The 23,930-nt window shown below is 35.3% G+C and overlaps 1 protein-coding gene across 5 annotated transcripts in view; it reads right to left on the bottom strand.

Moving 5' to 3' along the window:
* Positions 1-648: 648 nt before the first annotated feature.
* The window catches only part of LOC108364232 (carcinine transporter), a 47,382-nt gene continuing 24,100 nt past the window's right edge, over positions 649-23,930 (bottom strand). For 2 of the 5 annotated variants that reach the window (XM_017617834.1, XM_017617844.1), the window contains 10 exons: positions 19,108-19,495; positions 18,601-18,713; positions 15,007-15,169; positions 14,565-14,741; positions 3,854-4,003; positions 2,900-3,127; positions 2,659-2,786; positions 2,504-2,590; positions 2,099-2,433; positions 650-1,081 (listed from right to left, as the gene is read on the bottom strand). In XM_017617834.1, coding sequence (XP_017473323.1) covers positions 989-1,081; positions 2,099-2,433; positions 2,504-2,590; positions 2,659-2,786; positions 2,900-3,127; positions 3,854-4,003; positions 14,565-14,741; positions 15,007-15,169; positions 18,601-18,713; positions 19,108-19,406 — 1,773 coding nt within the window. In that variant the 5' untranslated portion in view covers positions 19,407-19,495 and the 3' untranslated portion in view covers positions 650-988. Of the gene's footprint in view, positions 1,082-2,098; positions 2,434-2,503; positions 2,591-2,658; positions 2,787-2,899; positions 3,128-3,853; positions 4,004-14,564; positions 14,742-15,006; positions 15,170-18,600; positions 18,714-19,107; positions 19,496-22,581; positions 22,657-22,690; positions 22,895-23,930 lie in introns of those variants that run through there. The other 3 variants (XM_017617847.1, XM_017617827.1, XM_017617852.1) reach the window with 3 other exon arrangements.

The raw sequence follows: 23,930 nt of genomic DNA, 5'->3' as shown, positions 1-23,930 counted from the left end.
TTACAGCCTGAATGGGTATTTTATAACATAATAGTCAGTAAGGAGCTGTTAGGAATCTGATCTATACATAAAAACACATACGCATATTTGTCATAAAAAAATCTGAGGTTCCTTGCTCGGTCTAATTTCGACAGCTACGGAAGAAATTTGGTTTTAAATTAGGTACAAATTTTGGTGGTGGACTTCAAAATCGTCATTCGCATAAAGGAGTCTATACTGGTGATAAGCAAAATTTAAAAGTGTATGAAAAGAAGTCGAATTTCGACAACTGGGCGATACTAGTTACCTTAATTATTCCTTAAAATTATCGAAATAGGTTCACTTTATCATATAGCTCCAATACAACTGATTACTCAGATATGTGTTTCTGCGCTATAACTCTAAATTCATATCTGAATAATAAATTGTTTGCATGCTATATGTTAAAGGGAACCCATACTAAATTTACCTGCTTAATTGGAGGAGTTATAACGCAAAAACCGTCTCTGAACAATCAGTTGTATGGGTGCTAGATGTTGCAGTGAACCGATTTCGATGATTTTAAGAGATAGTGAAACGTGTGCACAATTTTAGTAAAATACCTTCAATACTGAGGGAGTTTTTTTTTAATTTTTCAAATTTAAGCAAAGTTTCAAGTACTGCTATCTCGAAAAGTGAAGCCAATCGGGCTAAACTGGGGACGCCATTGAATTTATAAGGTTCCAATTAAGTAGGAGCAACTATGAGAACCCTTGTCACTTTTTCTAACAATTTATTTACCTAAACATAAATAAGTAAGCACTTCTTTATTAAGCGTTTTTAAAAAATGAAGTCCCGGGAGCTTTTTTACTTAAGTACTTAGTATTTACTAAATGCAATTAAATTTTTTCATCCGCTAGTATATTTATAATATAGTTAAATAATAATTTGTTTGCAAAAAACCAACAATAACACAGATAATTAGTGTGAAATACTAATATTTAACAGTCTAATAACCGCTTAATGAGATTTAAGGAGCAAACTTTGTTTGATTGAGATGCACATCTTCGCCAGGCTGGGGCTTTTCTACTTTTGGAGGCGCCTTAGGTAAGCTAAAGAATTTCTGCGAATAAAATAAAAAATTTACGAAAAAGTATTAGTGGAATATATATTTTTTTTCGTAATTTTCAAGCTCAATAAAATTAAAAAGTATGATACTGAAAATATGTTTCTATTCTATTTCTAAAAACCTAAACTTCATTAGGTCAACAAATTCTCTTTTTGATGCTAACCTTTCTACTTTCCGTGAATTTGTGGATCTTGGAGTGATGTTTGACTCGGGGTTTGCCTATGTCAATAACATTAACTAAATATATTATCATTAAAACCTACTCTAATCTAGCCTTCCTTTGCCGCAATGGAAGGAACTCTATTGATCCGTATACCCGAATAATTTTATTTAATTCTTTAGTACGATCTAAATTGGAATATGCTCCTTTAAGCTGGAATCTGATCTATTCAACTTATTCCTATAGAATTGAAAAAGAGCAGCAGATTTTTATTCGTTTTGCTCTCAAACCACTTAATTTTCCTGTTCCTTTGTCACCCTATAGTGCCCGCTGTACATATGTTAATAGGGATGATGTCACTTCAATCGAGAAGAACCATTCATTTGCTGATGTTTATTTATGACACTGATGGGCACTGCCTTGCCTGCGGGCAAAGCTCTTTTAAGCTTTCTATACATTTTGTATAGGCGTGAGCAGAGTAAAAGCTCTCTCTGCCCAACGCCGATTTATGATATTATTGCTGGTCTCTTCGATTACCCGGAGCTACTTGAGCTGATAAGCTTAAACGTTCCGCGATGAACTATACGCTTTCAGTATCCATTTTATATCAAGCTAATTAAAGCTAGTTACCATTATTTTGACCCCATTTGATTCAATTCAACCGAATATTTAGTAGCCTTGTTCCAGATATTGCACTCCTGAGATCTTGTTTTGGCTCATTGGTTGAATCGTTATATTCTTAGTCATACGTTTTTAGTTAGTTCAAACCCTGTTAATCTAGTCTGTAGGTTAATATAATCATTGACTCAATAAATGAAATGAAGTAAAAGAGGTTGAAATAGCTAACTTACATCTTGTTTTCCGAAATGTCTCGCCTCTTCCAATGTGTCGGGCAATTTTTTATGTAGCGTCTCAGGCAGGAATAATGCTGCCATTCCTCCGACAAGGAACAATGTAGCAAGAATATAGTATGGCGCACGAATGTTGATAGTAGTGCCCAAATAAACGAGGTAGGGTGCAATAATACCGACAGCATTCGCTAGAATCGCCCCCAGCGCGATGCCCGTCTGCCGCATGCAGGTGGGGTAGATTTCCATACTTTGCAGATTGACTGTGAAGAAGGTGAGTGCGTTTAGAAACTTGATGAAGGTAGCCAGATACACAATGACCTTCTCATATTTGATATCTGAAAATTAAAACAGTACCTGTAGCGAAATTTCAACGCAAAAGAAGAGAGGGCGTTATGATATTCATACCTGCGGCCAATAAAATTAACGGTACAGAAGCGCAAAACGACACAAGGAAAGACATGCTGTTTGTAAAACGCCTACCATATGTATCACCTAAACCAAAGAAGGGAAAATTAATTTGAGAAGTAAGACATTTTTTTTTGGTGGAGGTTGGTACTTGCCCAAATATCTGCCCACTATGTAGGCGGGTATTTCGACCACGCTTTGTAGAAGAAAATTCAGGAACGGATTGCCGCCCATACGTGTACTGAACAAAAGGAGAGTAAAGTAAGAAACCGCCACTACACACCTTAAAGAAAATAATTATGAAAATATATTTAAAGCGTTCTTCAGCATAAATATCCTGTGACCCATTTCGCGTGGGAAATATGCAATTGTGCGAAAAAAGTACAGATGACCTACCAACTGAAGCCCATTATGGCGGTATTCCGTGTCAGATGCCAACCGCTGAAAAGAGACGCCATACCGTATGTTACCTCTTCCTCTTCTCTATTGGCATATATCTGTACCAGCTCCTTCTCGGTCAGGTCGAATTGGCGGCCATTAATTTTTGCAATTTTCTTAAATTGCGTGATCGCTTCACCGTAACGTTGTTTGCTAATCAACCAACGTGGCGACTCAATGATGTATCTGCGGAGAATTAATTTGCAAAAACAACTATTACTATCAAATCGAAGATTTAAAAAAATACAAAAGAAAAAATAAAACTGAGCAAAACCATGCACAATCTATCGAAGAAAAGCACAGTGCCGGTATAGCCATAGAACTCATATCAGTTCTATCAGTCTAGTGGGTAGACAAGTGCATTTAGAAACGGACGGAGACGGGTAGCGTGCCAAGAAATCGTGCATAGTCGAAATGGCGCCACGTAACAGCGGCAGCACGTGAAATTGAAACAATTGAATGAGTTTGATTGGATCCTGGATGGTGTTCGTCGGTTATGTGATGTGATGTGATACGCTCGAATGAAATTCACGGACGAAATCGATTTGAAAATGTACAAATGGACAGTTGTACTGACAAACTGTTGCAGAAATGGACCGTCTGCTACAAATAGAATAGTTGAATAGACTGAATGCGCGAGTAGATGCTGGTGCTACGTCTCCTGCAGCGGCCAGTTTTTCTTTATTGCCTCTACATGCACATGCACTTATGTATATGTAGATATACGTATACATATACATATGTATAAGAACCCAATCAATACGAAGGTTTTGATGCTGTGCGTCACGTCGTATGAGCAACTTCCCTTTATCTGCAGATAAACTCCGCACAATGTGGCACTGTGCTAGTGGCGCTCAAATTCCTTGTTTCTGCACTCATCGTACATCTATCGGATTTAATGTGTATACGTACTTGTAGAAAATTAAAACTAGTGCCGTCGGTATCGTTGTGATCCACATAAAGGCAGCCCAATCACGTAGCCACCAAAAAAGCAACGGCATAAATGTTGTTCCAATTGACCACCCAATGCTCTGGTAAATCGCAATAGCGCTACGGTCCTGCCTGTGAAATAAAAGAGTAAGAAAGTATGCACAACAATATGTTCATATATGATGCATATACATATGTAGTATATCAAAGTATGTACATATTAGAGGGCTGCATGAATGCATTCAAAACGGCTTTTGAATTATTCATATACAAAACGAATGAATGATTTTGGCTTAAAATTTTTTTGAATTTGAGTGAATAGCTGTTCTGATATTTGTGTCGACATTACAATATTCAAACAAAGGGAAGATAAATTGAATTGAAATAAATGACAATTTTTTGTATGAATATCCAAAAATATTTTTTCTATGCACATATGTACAAACATACATATGTATATATGTATGTATTGCTGCTATATATATAATACTCCTATATTGGCAGTACGAGCTAGTACCGTCCGAAAACACTACAGTATATATCAATAAACACGTACGAAAGAAAAGGAACACATACGTTTATAAATAAACATGTACACAAAACATATACAAAAACGGCATCGAAGTACACAATACATTGACAAAAACGGTACTAGACTGTCTCGCTTTGATTTCGGAATGCTAACACATTTTTTAGCTTAGCATTAGCTTACTGCCAATATAGAAGTATTACATATATGATTGCTGCGCTTCTATTACATACGAAAAAAGCTTGTTTGTAGAAAAAAACTTTTACCGAAATGAGTTTGAATGATTTGAATGTTTTCCATTCATTCATTCACATTCTTCCATTTGAAGGTAGAAAATATAAAACAAAATGTATATTCATAACTTACAAAATTCCAAACGCTAAGTGTTTTGTATGTGAAGTAAAATATTCAAATCTACTGTACTCTGTTTGGCTAGAAGTTTGAATAAATTCATGCAGCCCTCTAGTACATATACATACATAAGTGAGCCGTGTTTTTTTTGAAGGTGGCAGGAGAACATTTTTAACCGACTTCCAAAAAAGGAGGAGGTTATCAGTTCGTCGGAATATTTTTTTTTATATTTTTTTTTTTTTTTTTATGTATGTTACCGCATAACTTTGGACCACGTCAACCGATTTCGATAATTCTTTTTGCATCGGATAGGTAGTGTCTCAGAGGTGGTCCCATACTACTTAAGATCCGATCAGCGGATCATGAGATATATATATATATATTTTTTTTTTATATGGGAGTTGAAGTCGGTTTTTTTTTTGCTAAAAATTACTAGTACATAAGTGAGCCGTGTTTTTTTGAAGGTGGCAGGAGAACATTTTTTCATATATCGAGATATTTAAGGGTTTGCATCTTTATGAATTTCAAAATGTTGGCAAATGCTACCCAGTGCGAGTGATGTTTTTAACTCTCTAAACCTGTTAAATTGTATTATGCAATAATTGTTACTAAAACTTGAAAAGAAAATAAACGACTTTTTAGCTCCAAATGGACTTACATATACCGGTTTCAAAAATTACATGCTATCAAAAATGAAGACAAGGTGGAAATTAAGTCCTCCGTTTTGTAGACATTGGTTTTACTGAAATGTATTTTTTAATAGTTTTAATGATGATATGTAAATTCACGAATATATAAATTTATTAAGAAATAATATCATAGTCTCGCACAAAATTATTGGCCCACACAACTTTTCAAAATATATGGACAATTTTTTATTTTAATTGTTAACCGCTATATTTTTACCATAAGTATAGTAAGGTAGAATCACTGAGAGGTACTTTTGAAATTCTTGACGTTTCAAAGCAATTTAATTTTAAAATTGACTCACACACACATTTTCATTTTCCATCTCAATCCACAACAATTTTGAATAATTTCATTTGTTTATTTTAAATTTTTCACAAAATTTTAAATATGATTTTAAAATGGTGGCAAACTTCACACAAAAATTATGACCGACGAATGGAGAGAACGGTTCTACCATACTATATTTTTTATCATGGTATACATATCCTACAGAAAAAGGCATATGTATAAATAAAATTAAAAAATGTATCGTACACTAAAGTCATAATAATCAGTAATAATTGCAACTAGAAATATGCTTTTATTATGTTGACTATGAGTGACCTTATTTCCCTTTCAAAAAAAAAACTAATTTTGGGATAAAATTTTATAGCTAAGTTTCTGTTGATGTCTTTATGAAGAAATCGGCCTTCTTTGAAATTATGATTACAGGTATAAAAATGCAGACTTACTAAAACTACCATTAAATAATTTTTTCCTAAAAGTAGACTTATACTACCTGTGCCTGAAAACCCCACTCAAAAAGGAGGTCTACAAAATATCAACTCGTGACGTACCTTTAGATATTCATGGTACAAATATTTGTAAAACCGCTCACTCAATTCGTCGGCCATCACTTATTTTTTGAAGTATGTCTATTTTATAAAATAAATTTTGTGAGCAACTCAAATGCCACATAAAAGTAAAACAAAAAACAAATAGATGAAAATATTCAAATTGTCTTTTATTTCCCTGGAGGAAATGTATCTAACTATAAGCTAACTTCAAGTTGATTAAGAAGGATCTAAAAGTCACTTATTTTCTGTATATTTTCTTTCTACTGATATTTACATTCAGTTATAACTGCTCTTTCGAAGCTCACCACACGACTCTTAGCAGACTTCTTTCTCTAGACCTCGGCAGGAATCATATCCGCATCATCGATGTCAAAAGTGAGCAACGCTAAGCACGGCCCGTAAACTCTGTAAATTATTTATTGTATGTATGTGCATTAAGGTACTTTTCTTTGAGACTCGTTTTTAGCTTTCGCACCTCCAAATTTGGTGGGAAATACTTAAAAAAGATTCCCTCAAAATTTGAGTCCTTAATATTAATATTAAGTGCTGGGCCAAGGCTTGCAGGATTTCCCGTTCAAAATACACATAAACTTTAATTTTTTTCAAAAGTCTACAGCTCAGAGGAGTTGTATGCTATAATCTTGATTAATGATGTAGTTTCTTCAGAATTGAATGCTCTACAAAAGTGTCCATTGCGGCGTAACCCTAAATCCCACCAACGAGGTAGTACGGGTCACTAAACTAATTTTTTTCATGTAATTCTCGTTTTTTGCCCCTGTTGCGTAAATAACAAGAAACATAATAAATGTAAATGGCAAACTTGTAGACCATTCAATTTCCTACAAAAATGGTCCAGAACAATAAGTGGCTAGCATTTATATTTCTTGAGATAATGGGCTTTGAAGCTTATCAACAATTTTTACAGTTTAACTCAATAATCCATGGAAATACCACACTACCTTAATTAAAAGCCCAATAGCTCAAGGAATATCGATGCTAGCGATTTATCGTACCAGAATTTTTTTGTAGGAAATTGAATGTTCTAAAAGTCTATCATTTACATATTTTCTGTAGTTCTCGTTGTTTACGAGGTTAGGGCAAAACGTGAATTTCATAAAAAAAATGGGTTTAGTGACCCGTACTACCTCGCAGCTGGGAGTTAGGATTACGCCGCCAAGGACAGTTTTGTAGAGAATTCAATTGTGAAGAAACCCCATCATTAACAAAAATTATACCACAAAATGCCTCTGATCTGTAGACTTTTGAAGAAAAAAACTCAAAGCTTTAATGTATTTTTAACGGAAAATCTTTGCGCGCCTTACTCGAGGACCTAATGTAAATATTAAGTACTCAAATTTTCAGGGATTTTTTAGGTCTTTTCCACCAAATTTCGAGGTGGGAGTGCAAAAAATATAGTCGCGGAAAAAAGCACCCTAATTTACATACATACTTATGTATTTACATATGTATTCAATAAATTTTATGAAAAGTTCAATAGAAGATGAGCTCGCAGTTTCTCGCAGCTAGAATTTTTTCAAATATGACACGCATTCTTAACTCAGCTCGTTCCTTGGACCTTTTTAAATATTCCTCTTTAAAGTGGGCACTCGAAAACTTTTTTACTCACAAAGTTCGAACACAGATATATCAAAACCTGGTCATCAGTCAGATTGATTTACTAAATATTCGCAGCGGCAGAAAAATGAATTTAAATTACCTGTGACAAAATTAAAATGTTTTCTTAGAAATTCTTTGTTTACATTTGAGGGATTCACAACGGTGTCGTAAGTATCGTATTGTTGTATGTCGTAAACTTTAAAAGCTTAAATAAATATAACTTGAAACCACAATCAACTATTTTTTAACACTGCGAAAATTCATAATATGACTTTGATGGTTCTTTGCGAACCGCCTTAACATATTTTTTAGGCGTTTAAAGTGTACGACATACAACAATACGACACTTACCACTCCGTTGTGAATAACACAATTGTATATACTTTCTGCTCGTCCCGTTACTGCAAAATGCATTTGTATTAAAAATTATTTTTGATTTGGGTTATTTGGATATTTTGCTATGCATCTTCGTATTTGCTTTTAGGTAGTCGACGTCTTTTTATATATGGAAGGAAATGACAAAAAAAATATAAATAAATAAATAATTTTTATTGAATCAGAAGAAGTCACGCAAACGTCAAGCTGTGAAGTTCTACTTATATTGTGCTCTGGTTTGTCTTTGTATTTTGCAAAGTTTATTGTGCTTATCCTGAGTAAAAGTTGCTATAAAAGTGCCTACGAGCATCTTAGTGTGATAATAATCGAAGCTAAGTGAAAGTTTTGTGATTTTTGTGGTTTATATTAAATTTAATTAAATTTCACTAGCATACATCTAATCTTGCCGAGTCATTTGTTGTTATCATTGTTGTTGTAATTCCTTTGTAGTTAACTGAGATCGTTTCTATTTTTGCACATTTATTTTTGCTCTTTTTGTTTACTTCTTTTAGTATTTCTTGTCACAGCTGTTTGCGTTGCGTTTATTAAGTGTCACAATACAGTGATACTCAAACTGTTCGCTACATATATTTTTAAGCTAAATACATCAGCTCCTAAATTGTTGTGTGTGTTGTGTTAAACTTATTTTGCTTGTCTTTTTATTAACATAAGTGTTATTAAATCTTTCAATATGAAGTGTGATCTTGATAACTGCCAAATTAAAAGCGAATCTGAACGCTACTTATCGTGCTGGCTCTGTGATGGTATTTGCCACCTAAAATGTGCTGGTTTGACAGGAAGAATTCTGGACGCTATTAATGATGGCAAAGGTCTTCGCTGGTCTTGCTTAAAGTGCAGGTCAACCGAAGTTGATCTCTTTAAGTTGTTTAGGCAAACCAGAAATGGGTTTTCTGAAGTATTTTGCAAGGGCAAATCAACTTCTACAAATTTACTTGAATTAACATCCTATATCTCAAAAGCATTTAGTGAGAGCAAAACTGTTGATGTTATATATACTGATTTCAGTAAAGCATTTGACAAAGTGTGCCACTCGTTGCTCATCTATAAACTTGATCTTCTTGGTCTTCCACCTAATTTTCTACGTTGGATCTCTTCATACCTCTATGATAGATCACAAAGGGTATTGTTTAAAAATACTATCTCTGACGTCATTGATGTTACTTCAGGAGTCCCTCAGGGTAGCCACCTAGGCCCGATTCTGTTCTTGCTTTTTATAAACGATATTTCTACAGATATAAAATTCTCCAAAATTTTAATGTATGCAGATGATGTAAAACTTTATAAATCGTACGTTTCAATTGAAGAAAGGTCTTTGCTACAATCAGACTTAAACAGCATGGCTTACTGGTGTAAAGTAAATCTTATGCCTCTAAATCTTAAGAAATGTAAAGTAATGTGCTTCTCGCGAAGAGCTGTTCTGCCAGTTTCTTATATAATAGGTAACCATAACCTGGAACAGGTATACAATTTTGTGGACCTTGGTATCACAATGGATCCTAAGCTTAATTTTAATCTTCACATTAATGTGACAGTCAACAAGGCTAAAGGTGTACTTGCATTTGTGAAACGATGGTCAAAAGAATTTAGTGACCCTTATATCACTAAAACCCTGTTTACAACATTAGTTAGGCCGATTCTGGAATACGGCTCGGTGGTTTGGAATCCAAGGTATCAAATTTACTCAGACAAGATAGAATCAATTCAAAAACAATTCCTACTTTTTGCTTTAAGAAATTTCCGATGGGATTCTCAATATAGTCTTCCACCTTATACGAGTCGCTTAAAACTTATTAACCTTCCTACACTTGCCAGTCGCAGGGAAATGCTTGGTATAATTTTTATGGTTAAATTACTGACATTTTCAAGTCAGCGTCCGTCTCTTCTGGCTGATGTAAGCTTTAATGTTCCGTCACGCGTATCAAGACACTTTTGTCCCATATTTCTGAAAGCTTGTAAAACCAATTTTGAATTGCACGACCCACTCCGTTGCTTATGCCAGGATTTTAACTCTCATTCCAGCACGTTTGATATATCAGATCCGCTTTTCAGCATTAAGAAAGCGATACTCTCCTCTCTCAATAAGTGAATTATTGACATAAATACATAAAATCAGCTGATGAATTTAGTTCTGTAGCTGAACAGTTTTAGATCTCGACACTTAACAAACTCCTGCCTATCGTGACTCGGCACAAAAATTTAAAATATTGGTTCCGTACGTCATGCGGACTGCGCCCCTCGTGCGGATGGGCGGGAATGGAGGGTAAAAACCGTTGGGATTATTATTATTATTATTAATGAAAACTTATTGTAGAAAAGCAACAATAATTTGAAAAAAGGGTAGAAGTGAACTTAAGGACGAGCACACCTAAAAGTTAATCATTTTAATAATAGAAATATTAACAAAAACCAACAAAACCAACAACCAAATGATCAAGCGAATTTCAGCGGAATAGCTGCGCTTGATTGTAGTTGTCATAACAAGTGAAATAGTGGAAATAAGCAACAAGAACTAACAAGCCGAACTTAGCACAGTGCGTAGGCAACTGGCTGAGTCAGTGGGATCGTCGGTTCGAATCCTACTGAGAGAAGTCTGATGAGGAAATGTGGTGATTTCCGAAATAGCTATGACTTCTACCATTTTTTCAAATTATTGTTGCTTTCCACAATAAGTTTTCATTAAAAAACGGCCTCAAGCTCAATAAAAGTTGCTGAATATAAATGTTGTAAGGCCATAAAATAACAAAAATATATAAAAATAAATGGTATATTCTAGCTATTTCCGTCCTACTCTTTACTACGCTAGAGTTGAATGGGGTATAAAACAGCATACTCAAAATCTTTCTAAAAGATTGAAGGAAAATCCTCGAAATATTTACGAATGTTTATACTTTTTTTAATATTGCACAAAGTTGAAACTTGGATTTATACGGTTTTTTGTTTAAAAGTAAACTACAAAGAGTCACTAGACAAGACACAAATAAAGGCGCGCTAGTAGCCCAAGAAAAACTTTGGCGAACATGACGCGATTTTCTGAGGCTTTCAGCGGCCATTTTAATATATTCCAAAAGGTCACAATGGCCCCTAAAGGGCGACCAATAACAAACATTTTAAGCCCACTATCATTACAATCCATCAAAATGGGCCTTGTTCCGTTTGACGTGGAACGTCATACCTATTGTACACGTCCCATTTACCTACCTGTTATACATACGGTATCGGTCGTATCTATAGCACCCATTTTAAAGTTATATTCTTTGCAACTTATATTTATTTGTTTACTGTTAAAAATTTTCAATTAAAATACAGTTCATACTCTAACAAAACCCATGTAGACCCAAGTTTAAAACTTTATAGAATACTACAAAAAGTTCAACAAATTTTCACCCTTATTTCAAACATATGGCTGAGTGGAAGATCGACCTATCTCGGCAACCAGTTCGAAAACGCTCTATCTCAAAAAACTTTTCAAGAACGCCCTATTTCAGAATTCGTTTCAAAAACGCCTTATCTCAGCTGCCGATTCAAAAACGCCTTATATCAGCATATTTTCAATACATTTTGAAGTGAGATAGGGCGTTTTTGAACCGAATTTTGAGATAGGGTGTTTTTCAATTAAATTCTGAAATAGGGCGTTCTTGAAAAGTTTTTTTAGATAGAGCGTCTTCGAACTGGCTGCCGAGATAGGTCGATCTTCCACTCAGCTATCGATATATATATGCATGTATGTATGTATATTTTAAGAAATATTAAATATTAATATTTTAAAACAGGGACCGAGAACAAAATGTATGATCGAAACTAACTGTCGTTCTCGTAGTTTTGTTCCCAATAACGCGTCAAAACTAAAACCAAAATGGGAACAAAACTGATGAGAACGTTATTATTGGGAATTATATAAGAACAGAGCCCTGCGGAATGTTCCCAGAGAGAACAAAATGCGAACAATATTTTCGGGAACATTTCTAAGAAAACAAAATGCTAACAAATTTCGCCTGAACGTTTTGGCAAAGAAAAAACAAGGGAACAAATGCTAAGGAACTTTCTCACGAAGAACAAGTTGTCCGCTAAAGTCCCAGGAACTTTCTTACAGAGAACGAAAAAGGAACAAATCTTCTCTGAACTATCTCATAGTGTTCCATGACTTTGAAATGTTTGAATATTAATGTTAATCAAAAAAGAACTGAAAGATAGTTATGCAAATAAAGTTAACGAAAAACTTAAGACACGAACTTTTCTCTCACAGAAAATGTAAAATTGTTCCATAATGATAAACGATCTGGAAGTTGGAATGGCCCTTTTTCCTATGGCTTAGAATAAACATCCGTGGTTCTCAATGAAAAATCTTTTCCATCGTACAAGCAGAAGCCTCTCCCATTTTTAACGTTAAGTTTTCAAAACTTTTGTTCTCCTTGTTCTCTGGCAGGACGTTCCCCACACTTTCGCTCTTTTTTTCTTTTGTGTTTTATTTTTCGCTTTGTGTATTTCGGCTCACGCTGGTGTTGATTTTTGTCAAGTTGTTACTTACTATCATTAATAGTACATACATTATATATGAGCAGGGAACTGATTTTATGGAAATTGCCTCTTTTTCTGCTAACGAGATAGAGCATATTCGATTAAGAATGTTCACGATTTAGCTTTCCCTGATTCCATATATACACATTTGATGTTGCCTTTTTTTGATATTTGCCTTTTTTTGCCTTTTCTACCTTTAAAAAAGTGATTATAGCATTTACAATTTTTTTTTTTTAAGATTAAAAAATATACACATTGGCCATGCGGCTTATAGAAGCGCAGAGACCTCTTGCCAAATTGGTGTTGGAAATTTTCAAAGCCGTTTTCTCAGCTAACGAAGGCTTGGAGACAATAAGGGGTGTGGATAAAATTGTAAAGGGCGAGGTAAACGCCCTTATTCCTGATAATATGGACGTTTCAAACGTTCCATGTTTAAATTGGGCGCCGCTTGTATCAACTTACGTCGAGCACACATTTAGTACATTCAAGGCTTTTCTTCGCGAAAATCGAATGAAAATGCTGCCAGAAAACTTCAAAATGCATCTTGTGGTTCAATGTTACTAGAACTATACAGATTAAAGTTTTATGAGTTAGAAACTCGAAAGGATAAAATAGTCAAAGATTCAAAGTACAAATTTTTCATATAATGAAATTAGTTCATAGTTTTTCTCTTTTTACTTGTAATATAAACATTTCTAATATAAATGTATTTTTTGATTGTTCTTCGTATTTTCTGTCTTTTTTTAGTGCCTTTTCCTGCCTTTTTCGCTATTTTGTTTTGCCTTTTTTGCAACACCTAGTGCCTTTTCCTGCCTTTTTCACTATTTTATTTTGCCTTTTCTAGCCTATTTCGTTATTTTATTTTGCCTTTTTTATAGGTTTTTAGGTCCTAAAAATCCGTTCCCTGTATATGGGTAACATTCCCACGTTGTCATCTATACATAGTATAAAGGAAAGTCGAAATTTTTCGTACGGGGTAATCTCGATAACTACTGAATGGATTTTGACAAGATTTTCTCTAATATCCTCTGTATCAATAGTAGAGTGACCATTTTTATTTACAATTTTAATAGAGTTGCCACCTGTCTAAAAACTATAAGATCCGCACCGTTCGTTGGTCTCTAGAAAATCACTAATATATAATTTTTTAATAGGGTTGCCACGTATTAAGAAAATTACTATATTCAATCCTAGTAAGCGTAGGCGTCAGTTCTGCACCGGCACTGTCAAATGAAAAGACTTAAGGCTCCGTTATGCACACTTGGCATTGCTTAAAAGTTGTCACATCAGGAATCTGTTAAATGAACTTCGCGCGTAAGCGGTTAGCCAACACACAGTATTACATACGTAAAAGTCTGTTGGTTTTTGATTTCTACGTAAAAATGGTATAGCAGTGCATGCAATGCCAAGTATGCATAACAGAGCCTTTAGCCTCTAGATGTGTAATAATGTATTATTTTTCTGAGTAGGGTTGCTACCTGTTTAAAACTATAAGATCTTCACCACTCGTTGGATAAAACATATATATGTATATATTTTTAAGCTATAATAATGGAAAAACATGTTAAGTAATATACGATCTCTTTCTCCAAATATGTAAATGTACATACATATGCATATATTCCGCCCGTGCCGAAGCCTTGGGTGAAATCATCAGCCCTAGTATGCATGTATGTATGTTTACACTCCATTAGCATGTTCATTATGAGTTCAATAAAGTTTGCTTGGTGATAATTGTTTTATATAGCATTCCACTTACTCTCTTGATATTTCCATGCCAATAATCTGTGGCGATTGAAACAAACTATTCACCGCGAATCCAGTTAATCCCGTGCAGAATAGGAACACCCAATATAAGTTGGTTGTTAATATGGAGAATGACCGTCCCAGCGCACAGAACGCAATGCTGATGTAGTAAACAAAGCGACGTCCATAACTAAAGCAAAGTAATAGAAAAAACATGGAAGCAGTGAAAATAATAGTCAACATTGTAAAGAAAATAGAAAACTTAAGTAGTTGAGGCTGCAGTTTAGCTGAGCTACATCAGCGGAAAACCCATTTTCAATTACTCGCTGGCTGATACGCTCGACTTTTTATTTCAGTTAAATCCAGTTGGAGCCATCAACTAACCGGTCATCCGCAGTCATTGACGGTGCCACATGAGCAGTGCTAGCAATGCTGCAATGCGTTACTGTACTTACACGTCACCCATTTGTCCCAGCACAAATGATCCGACACCTTCTGCCACGCGTCCCACAACAAATGCGTTCGTTACATACAAACTTCTGGAGCAAACCCAGTTCTCCTTGCTCGGGATGGTGTCATCGTACCACGTTCGATCATAACTCCAGCCATTCTGGCAAGCTGAAAAATATATAAGGAAGTATGAGAAGGATGCATAAATGGTGTAGCAGAAGCCAACAATCACCAGCAAATGTATGTGAATGCGAGTGGAAGGAGAAGTGGTAAATGTGGGTGAAGTAGTGAGATGAATATGGTGAAGGATGACGGCATGCAGTCAGAGGCGTTAGACTAGTTGTCTCCACGGTATGCGCCAAGCGTCTGGGTAGCTATGTATATCTCTAGGTTTAGCTGTATGCGAGCATCTTTGACTGTTTGTTAGTTGCATTTCTCAGATTACAGCAAAATTAAGGCAAACCAATTCGATCCAAGACACTGCGTCACAAAACTAAACTTAACCAAACCAAACTAAACTGAAGCCAAAATGAAATTAAATGAATTAGAAAACCGAAGAAAAGTTTTGTCGAAGGGAGTTGAAGCGAACGTAGAATTGGATGTGGAAGTGAAAGGAAATCGCATCGCTGTTGTAAGTGAAACGCATTAAAGTGCAAAGTTGTAAAAAGTTATGCCCAAGCAAATGGAAAAGTTACTTTACATCGTCACACTCAGGCTTTCTCGTTTCTTTATTCTGCAAGTGATGTAAGGGGGCTTTAAAATGCTTCTCTCCACCGTTACAATGCCAAGTTGTCTTTCCTGCTCATTGATTTATTTTGCTACTGCACTTCTGCACTCGGTTTGTTGATTCGCTTTTACGATATGTTGTGGCTCAGTTTCGGCAGTCAGTCCGAAAATGCTCTATTTAAGAAAACTTTTCAAGAACGCCCTACATAAGAATTTGATTTAAAATTCCCTATCTCAGAATTTGGTTCAAAAACGCTCTATCTCAAACGAAATTACATTGAAAATGTGCTGAGATGGGCATTTTTGAACCGAACTCTGAGATAGGACATTTTTCTACAAAATTGTAAAATAAGGCGTTCTTCGACCGAATTTATCCAACTGGCTGCTGAGATAGGTTGATCTTCCACTAAGCCTTTGATATGTATCCTATGCTCCTAATTGGAAGAAATTTTGACTAAGCAAAATGAAGAATTTTTCGCGACACCAGTTCCTTGAAAATTTTGTAATTTCAGCATTTTAAAGACTTTTCTTAAAAAAGCCTTTAACTAACCGACAACTTTTCATTTCAAATGGGATATTAGTCATGTTCGCACAAAAGAGCTATCTTCTCACTCATTTCTTTTCCTCAAATCTATGCCATAAATTCAGAAACATGTTGTAGTTCAGTTGGTTTTTTTTTCAGCTAGCCTTCCAGCTAGTTGTCCGCTCTACTGGTGAATATTTTATGGTTGGCTATTTTCGCACATCGCCAGAAGTCAAACGCTTTTTCTTTTTGCAATATGGAAATTGAAAAATTTCTTGCTTTTCTCGCGCACTATAAATCAATTTGCTGAAATTGTTAGACTGTTAGATTGCCAATGTGTGAATGACTCTCAAAACCTTACACATACTTCTATATGTAACTATATGGATATGAATTTACCCAGTTGGAAACCGAAACCAGAGAAATATCTTTCCAATTGCAGGCGTTTCAAGAAAGTGAAATTATTTTCTTTCTTTCTCTTCCAGCATAGCTGTCATCATGATATTCGTATGTTACTATCAGCTACTAGTATACGCAGACAGAATCGAGTTATTTCTCTTCTACTTAGGCAAAAAAAGCATATGACCTTACGATGTCTCTACAGCTGCTATATTAAGGAGCGCACATTCGGCGCTGGATTTATCCTGGGAGAAAAAATTATTCGCCGAGTACTGTCGGTCACACCTTTGATCGAGCATCTCGCCGAAATCTGTATCAAATCAAGATTATTCAACATATTGCAGATTTGAGTACACGTTCCGGGGAAAGAACCATAAGCGCTTGGAAGGGATTTTTGGTTCCATCGTCGGACAATTTATTTTAAACGACAAACATCCGATAACGTTCTGTGGCTTATCGAACTCTGCGGCACTTCCTTCGTTCGTAAAGCATGACACAAGCGACAAGCTGCATTTTATTTATTTCTTTATTTCTCTAGCAGTGTTACAACAAGCCATAGGCATGGGCCTTATGTCACCCCTCCTTGAGGAACACCATCAGATCCGTCAATCTTTGGAAGAACCTGTCCGAGACGTTCAATGCCAATTTATTGGACGGCTTCCTATCATCCAGCTTCTTTAATTTTATGCTAAATAATATTATTATGTATATCAACTTCAGCAACCTCACCGTTTGTTCTGCCTTTTCCAAGTTGGATATGGATGGAAATTGCAGGGCTTTGGAGGTGAATGGAGCCAAGACTAAATATTTTCTGTTATCGACACGTTTCCGTCCATCCAGCCTTGAAAGTATTGAACGTGGTATTCGCTGGTGAAATCAGAGGAAGAGGAAAGCTTCACATACAATGGAAAGACCAGGTGGAAAAGGACTTAGCTTCACTAGGCATTTCGAATTATGATCACTTGGTGTTCTTTATTGAACTCAATTAAATTCGCTTAAGCGGTTCAAGCGGAAAAAAATGCTCTTAAAACAAATCGTGTCCCATTTGAAGACCAGGATAATTAAATATGGTCTGTAACTTGTACTTAAATGGTATTATTTTTACTTTTAATTCAATAACACTGAGACGATTGAGTTATCTATATCTGCTCGTTTTGTGAACTACATGAAACATTCCTAAAGGGGTTTGGAATCCAAATGCAGTCTGTTATATTTGCTATATACTATAAATATATACATACATATGTATGTCTGTTGCTAGAAGCAAGTGAATTTCATAGAATAAACGCTCAGTTAGTGTAGCTTTAACTTCACTTACCGTAAGAAATAGCCAAATTACTCAACACGTCAACTTAAGCCAAATGCGAAAATATTTTGTTTTTGTATTCTCTTTATCAACTGCTTAATAATGAAGCATCAAAACCAAAACATGCGAAAAAATTTTTGCGCACATTTACTTTTAAAAACTTCAAAAACGAAAATCTGGCAAGAATCGCTTGGGTATAAAAATCTACAGGTCCGTACGTTTCATTCGAAAAGTTAAGTTTTGACTAACCGCTACCACTGTTTTTCATATAATTTACTTAGCTCAACTTAGTTTAAAGTCATATTTTGGTCAAACCGTTTGGCGGCGATTCAAGACTTAATTTACCGTAAGGAACCGTAAGAACATGTAGACTTTAGATTCTTAAATTGCGACCTTACGGAAATTGAGAGCGGTGGGAGAATCGGGCTTGCCAGATGTTCGTTTTGTATTTATAAAAATAAATGATGTGCCATTGTAGACGACGAACTGTCAATCAGCTGGAAAATGAAATACAAAAGCAAACTATTATTGAGCAATCTTTAAGGATTTCTTACGCTAAGTTACGTCTGGACTAACTAAGCTTTATATACGTAGCATAAATGTACATACGTATGAATGTAAATTAAGCTTGCAGGTATTACTCACCTGTTACATTTGACTTGGTTTTATTCCAATGCTGCCAATCGATGATTTCCGTAAAATTTGCATTATACATTTCACAGCTACTGTGTGTGCTGGTACCGCGATTATCCTTCTGCCTGTGTAAACACCATAGCAATTTATACACACATACATTTGCGTGTATGTTCATGAAATTATATAGATGTGTGGGTGTAATTGTTACCGGAAATGCAAATACAAATAAAAGGATTGAGTTTAAATTTTAATTCCTATCCTGGGAACGACTTATTAAAAATACTATAAAGGCGAACAACAAAGTAAACTTCGAACAGCTGCCAATTGTTGGAAAGCTAATACGCCTTGTTCTTCCTCAAATAATTCTGATGCGATGAGCAACTTAAATTTTTCCTTCGAAATGAAAATGTCTTAGTTCAAATAATTTCTTGTTCAAGTTATTTCTTGTTGTTTTAACTTTTTTTCATCGGTATGTTCATTTGCTCTTACCTTAATAGCATTAAAAAAATTACTTACGTTGGCAGTGTAAGACGTCGCCACTCATCCAGCGTGTAGTTGGTTAGTTCTTGGCCCGGCACGGTGCACCAGTGTTCCGGAATATCGAGCGCCAATATGATATTCATAAATACCATCGCTCCAGCGGAGGCAAAAGCCAACACGAATATCATGTTGTAAATCAATTGAAAGCGCCCATGGTTTCCGGCGCTTTCCATGATCTTCTGAAATGGATCATTCGCTTCGGACTCATCAATTTCGTCGCCATCAGCTGTTGGTAGGTTTTTGTTGACATCGCCATTTTTCTTTTCATCTGACATGGCTGGTGTGTGTGTATGTGCGTATGGGCAATTAGCTTAAATTTGCTGAAGTAGCTAACGATTATAGAGGCACAACTGCCAACTGTATTCTGAAAACATTGTTTTCATGTATTTAAGCGATAAGTCGTGCAATAAAATTTTAGTGTATTAGATTAGGTAATTGAAGTATATGATGGGAAGACTTTAATAAGTTTATTGCATTTGCATTAATTTAAGTGTTTTATTATTTGTTGTCACTTCAATCCTTACATTTTTATGTAAGCACACTGTGCAGTGATTTTATGAAGAAACTTTTATTGCTTATACATATGTATATGTTACCGGCCAAACCCGAACTTGGGACAAACAGGTCATTCCTAGGCTAAACTAGTTCTACTTAGAACCGATACATCCATTCAACACGGAAACAATATGAACGCTACAATATTGTGGAATGATTAGCTGGAGTTGGATTCGCGGCCGAAGACCGCCTATGCTGGAAGGTGTTCTGCGTAAAAATACTGTGGCGCCTGATCTAGTTTAGCTTAGGCAAAACTAGTTTGTCCTAAGATCGTGTTTGGCCGGTAACTTATGTTTTACATAAATTCTAAGGCAACGCCTTATTCCCACCGAAATAGTAATTGTACAGAGACAAATTAAAAATCAAATTAAAGTGCTCGATCTGAAACTTTGAATAAATATTTTAGATTTAAGATTCATGAATTTCATTGGTATATTTACGCGTTTAGATTGAATTTTACATTGATCAAGGAATTTCTGCTACGTTAAATTCTATAGGCAACAACAATAAATAAAATAAAATAAATTAAATTTAAAACTCACTCTCGCACACACATTCTCATTTTTAATTTCAAACAACAACGATTTTGACCAATTAAGCCAGTTTTTCAATGCTCGGTACTGGTTTAAATTTAGTTTAGTTTAAACGCTCGAGCTGGGTAGTTAAACCTTGCTTTATTGGGCACGAAAAAAATATGGACGCCATATTATACATACATATGCACCATATTAAAACACCCCCCGTGGGTCCGCCACTGACTGACACATAGTTTAACTCCCAAAACCCCCGATTTTTTTTCGTGCCCAAGGTAATAAAGCATCGTTTAACATCTTTTCACTGAAGATTTGTTGAGTTATTTTAACGCCCTGCTCAGTGCATTTTCTCACTAGACGACATTCGTTCAACATGCGAAGCGTTCCTGGACAGACTCGATGTTATTATTCGCGCTAAAGATGTCAAAACATCATAATATGGGTATCAAATGGAAGATATTTTACAGATCCCCAATTAAAAAATATTTTTAATAGGGTTGCCACAGTTCAAACTAAGATCGTAGCATTACTTAAACACATAAATACATAAACCAAAACTAATAAAAAAAACGATAAAACAAGGTTATGTAATTTTTACAAGATTTTAATTCCTTAAAGTCATTGATTATACATATTTATACACACATACATTGTTCGACATATCTATCATTGGACCAAATTCAAACTGATGTGGTTTGCCACTTATGCTTATTTATTAATTTTTAAGATATTTCCAAATAACACCACAGTTCATTCCCTACGAAATACCATACAAACCTAAGCTTAAAATGTTTTAGAACACTGAAAAAAAATCATCAAATTTTTATCAAAATATCAAACTTTCCGAAGTGTTTATAGCCCATTCAGTTTTAGTGTAATAATGTGCAGGTTTCAAGTGGCTAAAAGTTACCGTTGATTTTTAAGAATTTTTTCGGCCGGACATGATGCGGGAGCACATAAAAGGGGAAAATTATAAGTAAAATGGTAAATGGGGTACGAAAAATTTAGGTACTTAGGCGGGTTGGGTAAATAAGCGGGGAGGTACTTAAGAGAGGCATTTTCTTCAGATTACATTAAAATATTCACGGTGCCCAAAAATGTTGGTTACTTAAGCAGGTTAGCTACTTAAGCGGATTTCACTGTAATATTTTTCTCTTGTGACACTACTTGATCAATATGCTTACTGTACTGCAACGCATGATTCAATTAATAAAGGTTTTGTAAGTAGCTTTTTTATAAAATTTGGCACTCCCACCCACAGGGATGGTTTATGGAAGCAGGAGAAAAAGGGGAAGAATTCAATCACACTTCCTAAAATGGGAGCTAAATTCCATAAAAAGGTGTGGATAATAGTAAATGGTGGTATTTTAAAACAAAAACGAATTTGATTTAATTATTTAATTTAAACAAGCTTATTTACATCGAATATAACCCCCGATTGTTATTAAAAATAAATATTTCTATGTATATACTCAGGAAGAATAAAAAGAACACGCAGCTACTGAACGTCTGATATAGGGAACGTGATCTACATCGTCAAAGGAGAAGTGGCGTAATGGGGCTTTCGCACGAGGCGATTTTTCAGGCAACTTTTGCGTTCAAAAATATCAAAATATAAAAAAATATCAAAATATTCGCCATAAAAAGGCGTTTGCATTGTTCAACTTTGCATTCTACTTTTGGTTGAACGGCCTTTCAACTAATCGCTTTCAACAAAGTTGGTCGCCAGCCAACATTCGCCTCGTGCGTACACCTTCTAAGTGTGCAATTACATCGCGCCATTGACTAAACCGAGCTGTCGTGTGACGATTGGGCCTATGGATGCGGTTTGGCAATGTTATATTGCGTCAAAGTCTGATTCCGAGATACCAGGATTGTGTTGCGCAGGACAATAGCTAAATACTTTCGTTGGCTCATTTACCAAAACCATTGCACGCTTTACTTTACAGCGACTTGGCAGAATCAAAAGGTCTCCACGAATATCGACAAATACATTTCGGCATTTACGGGAATTTCGTCTCTTTAGCCTACATTGAATTTCTGTAGTCCAACGATTCTCACCCATTTTGTCTTGTTGGCGCCAGCGAATTTAGAACAAAAATTTCTTCAAATTTAAAAAGTAAAAATTTCACTACTAACAATTTAAAAATTTTCTTAAAACTTGCAAAGAAATTTGGAAAAGAAATATCACTGTTTTTGTTTTTAGGAGTAGGGTGGGAGTGTCATTGATAAAATTAGAGCGAGAGAAAGTTTTTCTTACAAAACCTTTCATTATTGAATCATGCTGCAACGAATCTTCCAAACCCTTTCAAATGTTTCGGAAACTCAATCGGATATTAATATTTCTAAGCATTATTATTACTTTGGAAACTTTAAAGATTATTCCAAAAGCACCATTGATTTAATCAGTTATACTTCATCATTTTCGCACGATTATGGTTATTTACAGGCTTATAACTAACTACATATACCGTGAATTATTTAGTGCCGTATCACTATTCCAAACATAAAAGTTGGATAATGATGCGCGTTCAACGATCGATGCACGTATAAACATTCACTGAATTATGTCGATCTAAATTGTCGTTTTATTTTAGGTTGGATTACATTTCATCTAATGAAGATTCTACCGATATTTGATGTTGGTTTGTTAAATGCTGAAGTTAATCTGACATGAAAATATAAGACTGCCAAGAATTAAAATCAAGTTATCACGACATGGTAATGTAATTATGGTGATAAAATAAAATCATTTGCTTGATAGGCTACATATGTCTGTACAAATGTTGATTACTTTACTATCGCAGCATGATAACAGTAACATGTTTACCTATCAGTTTGGCCACATGCATATACATATATGTACTGTATACCTATATGGCGATACATAGACAATGCTTACTGGTTCCACTGCCCGCTACAATTGTATTTATAATCAGAAGTAATTAAAAATAGGTATCAAAACAAAGCGATTCACGTGCTTGGTGTCAGAAGAGAGCGTAGGAGAGAGCGGAGTACACATTATGGAAGCATTCAGTATGCGGTTTACAATGTGGATTAACTTGAGGAGACGGCTACCATAAACGGAGATAACTAATCAACAGGAATAAACAAATCCCATTTGAACAAGGAAATATGTATAAGTTCGGGCGAAACCGCACAAGCACATCAGATTATTTTTACCTTCCTATTATTAGCTCGGGATGTAACTATGTAATATTGATGCGCCTAAAAGATGCAGCGATTTCTATTCTCAAGTTACATACCTGATTACAGTACGAATGGCAATTATAATCGGGAGGTTTTAGGTTTTTAAGCTATAATTTTATTATGTTGCAAAAAAGAGACTGCTAGGCAAACGAAGTTTTTATATCCTTCTGCCCGAGTGCGATCGTGTATAACAAATAGAAAATGTTGTAGAGGTAGCGTAGGGTTGCATATACACGTGTGTGAATAGGGCTTAGGGTTTATACGCGTAGGGCGTGAGTCGGCCTTAGGCGTTACACATGTCGTATGCTAAGTACCTAGACCTTAAGATTATTTATAATCCTAGCGAGTAAGAGGAATAGCTGTAACCCTAGCGAGTAAGTACCGCTTGTTATCTTTGAATAAAAGAATAAAGATTCATTCGACGTTAACTGTGAAACCACACGGCTGGTCATTTGTGAGTGCGGTCGTCAATTCAGAGGTAAACGTGGCGTTTTTCATCAG

The sequence above is a fragment of the Rhagoletis zephyria genome, unplaced genomic scaffold (assembly GCF_001687245.7).
Source record: "Rhagoletis zephyria isolate East Lansing unplaced genomic scaffold, Rhagoletis_zephyria_1.1 Rzeph_scaffold_00031, whole genome shotgun sequence".
NCBI lineage: Eukaryota > Metazoa > Arthropoda > Insecta > Diptera > Tephritidae > Rhagoletis > Rhagoletis zephyria.
This window is presented reverse-complemented; position numbering and strand designations above follow the sequence as displayed.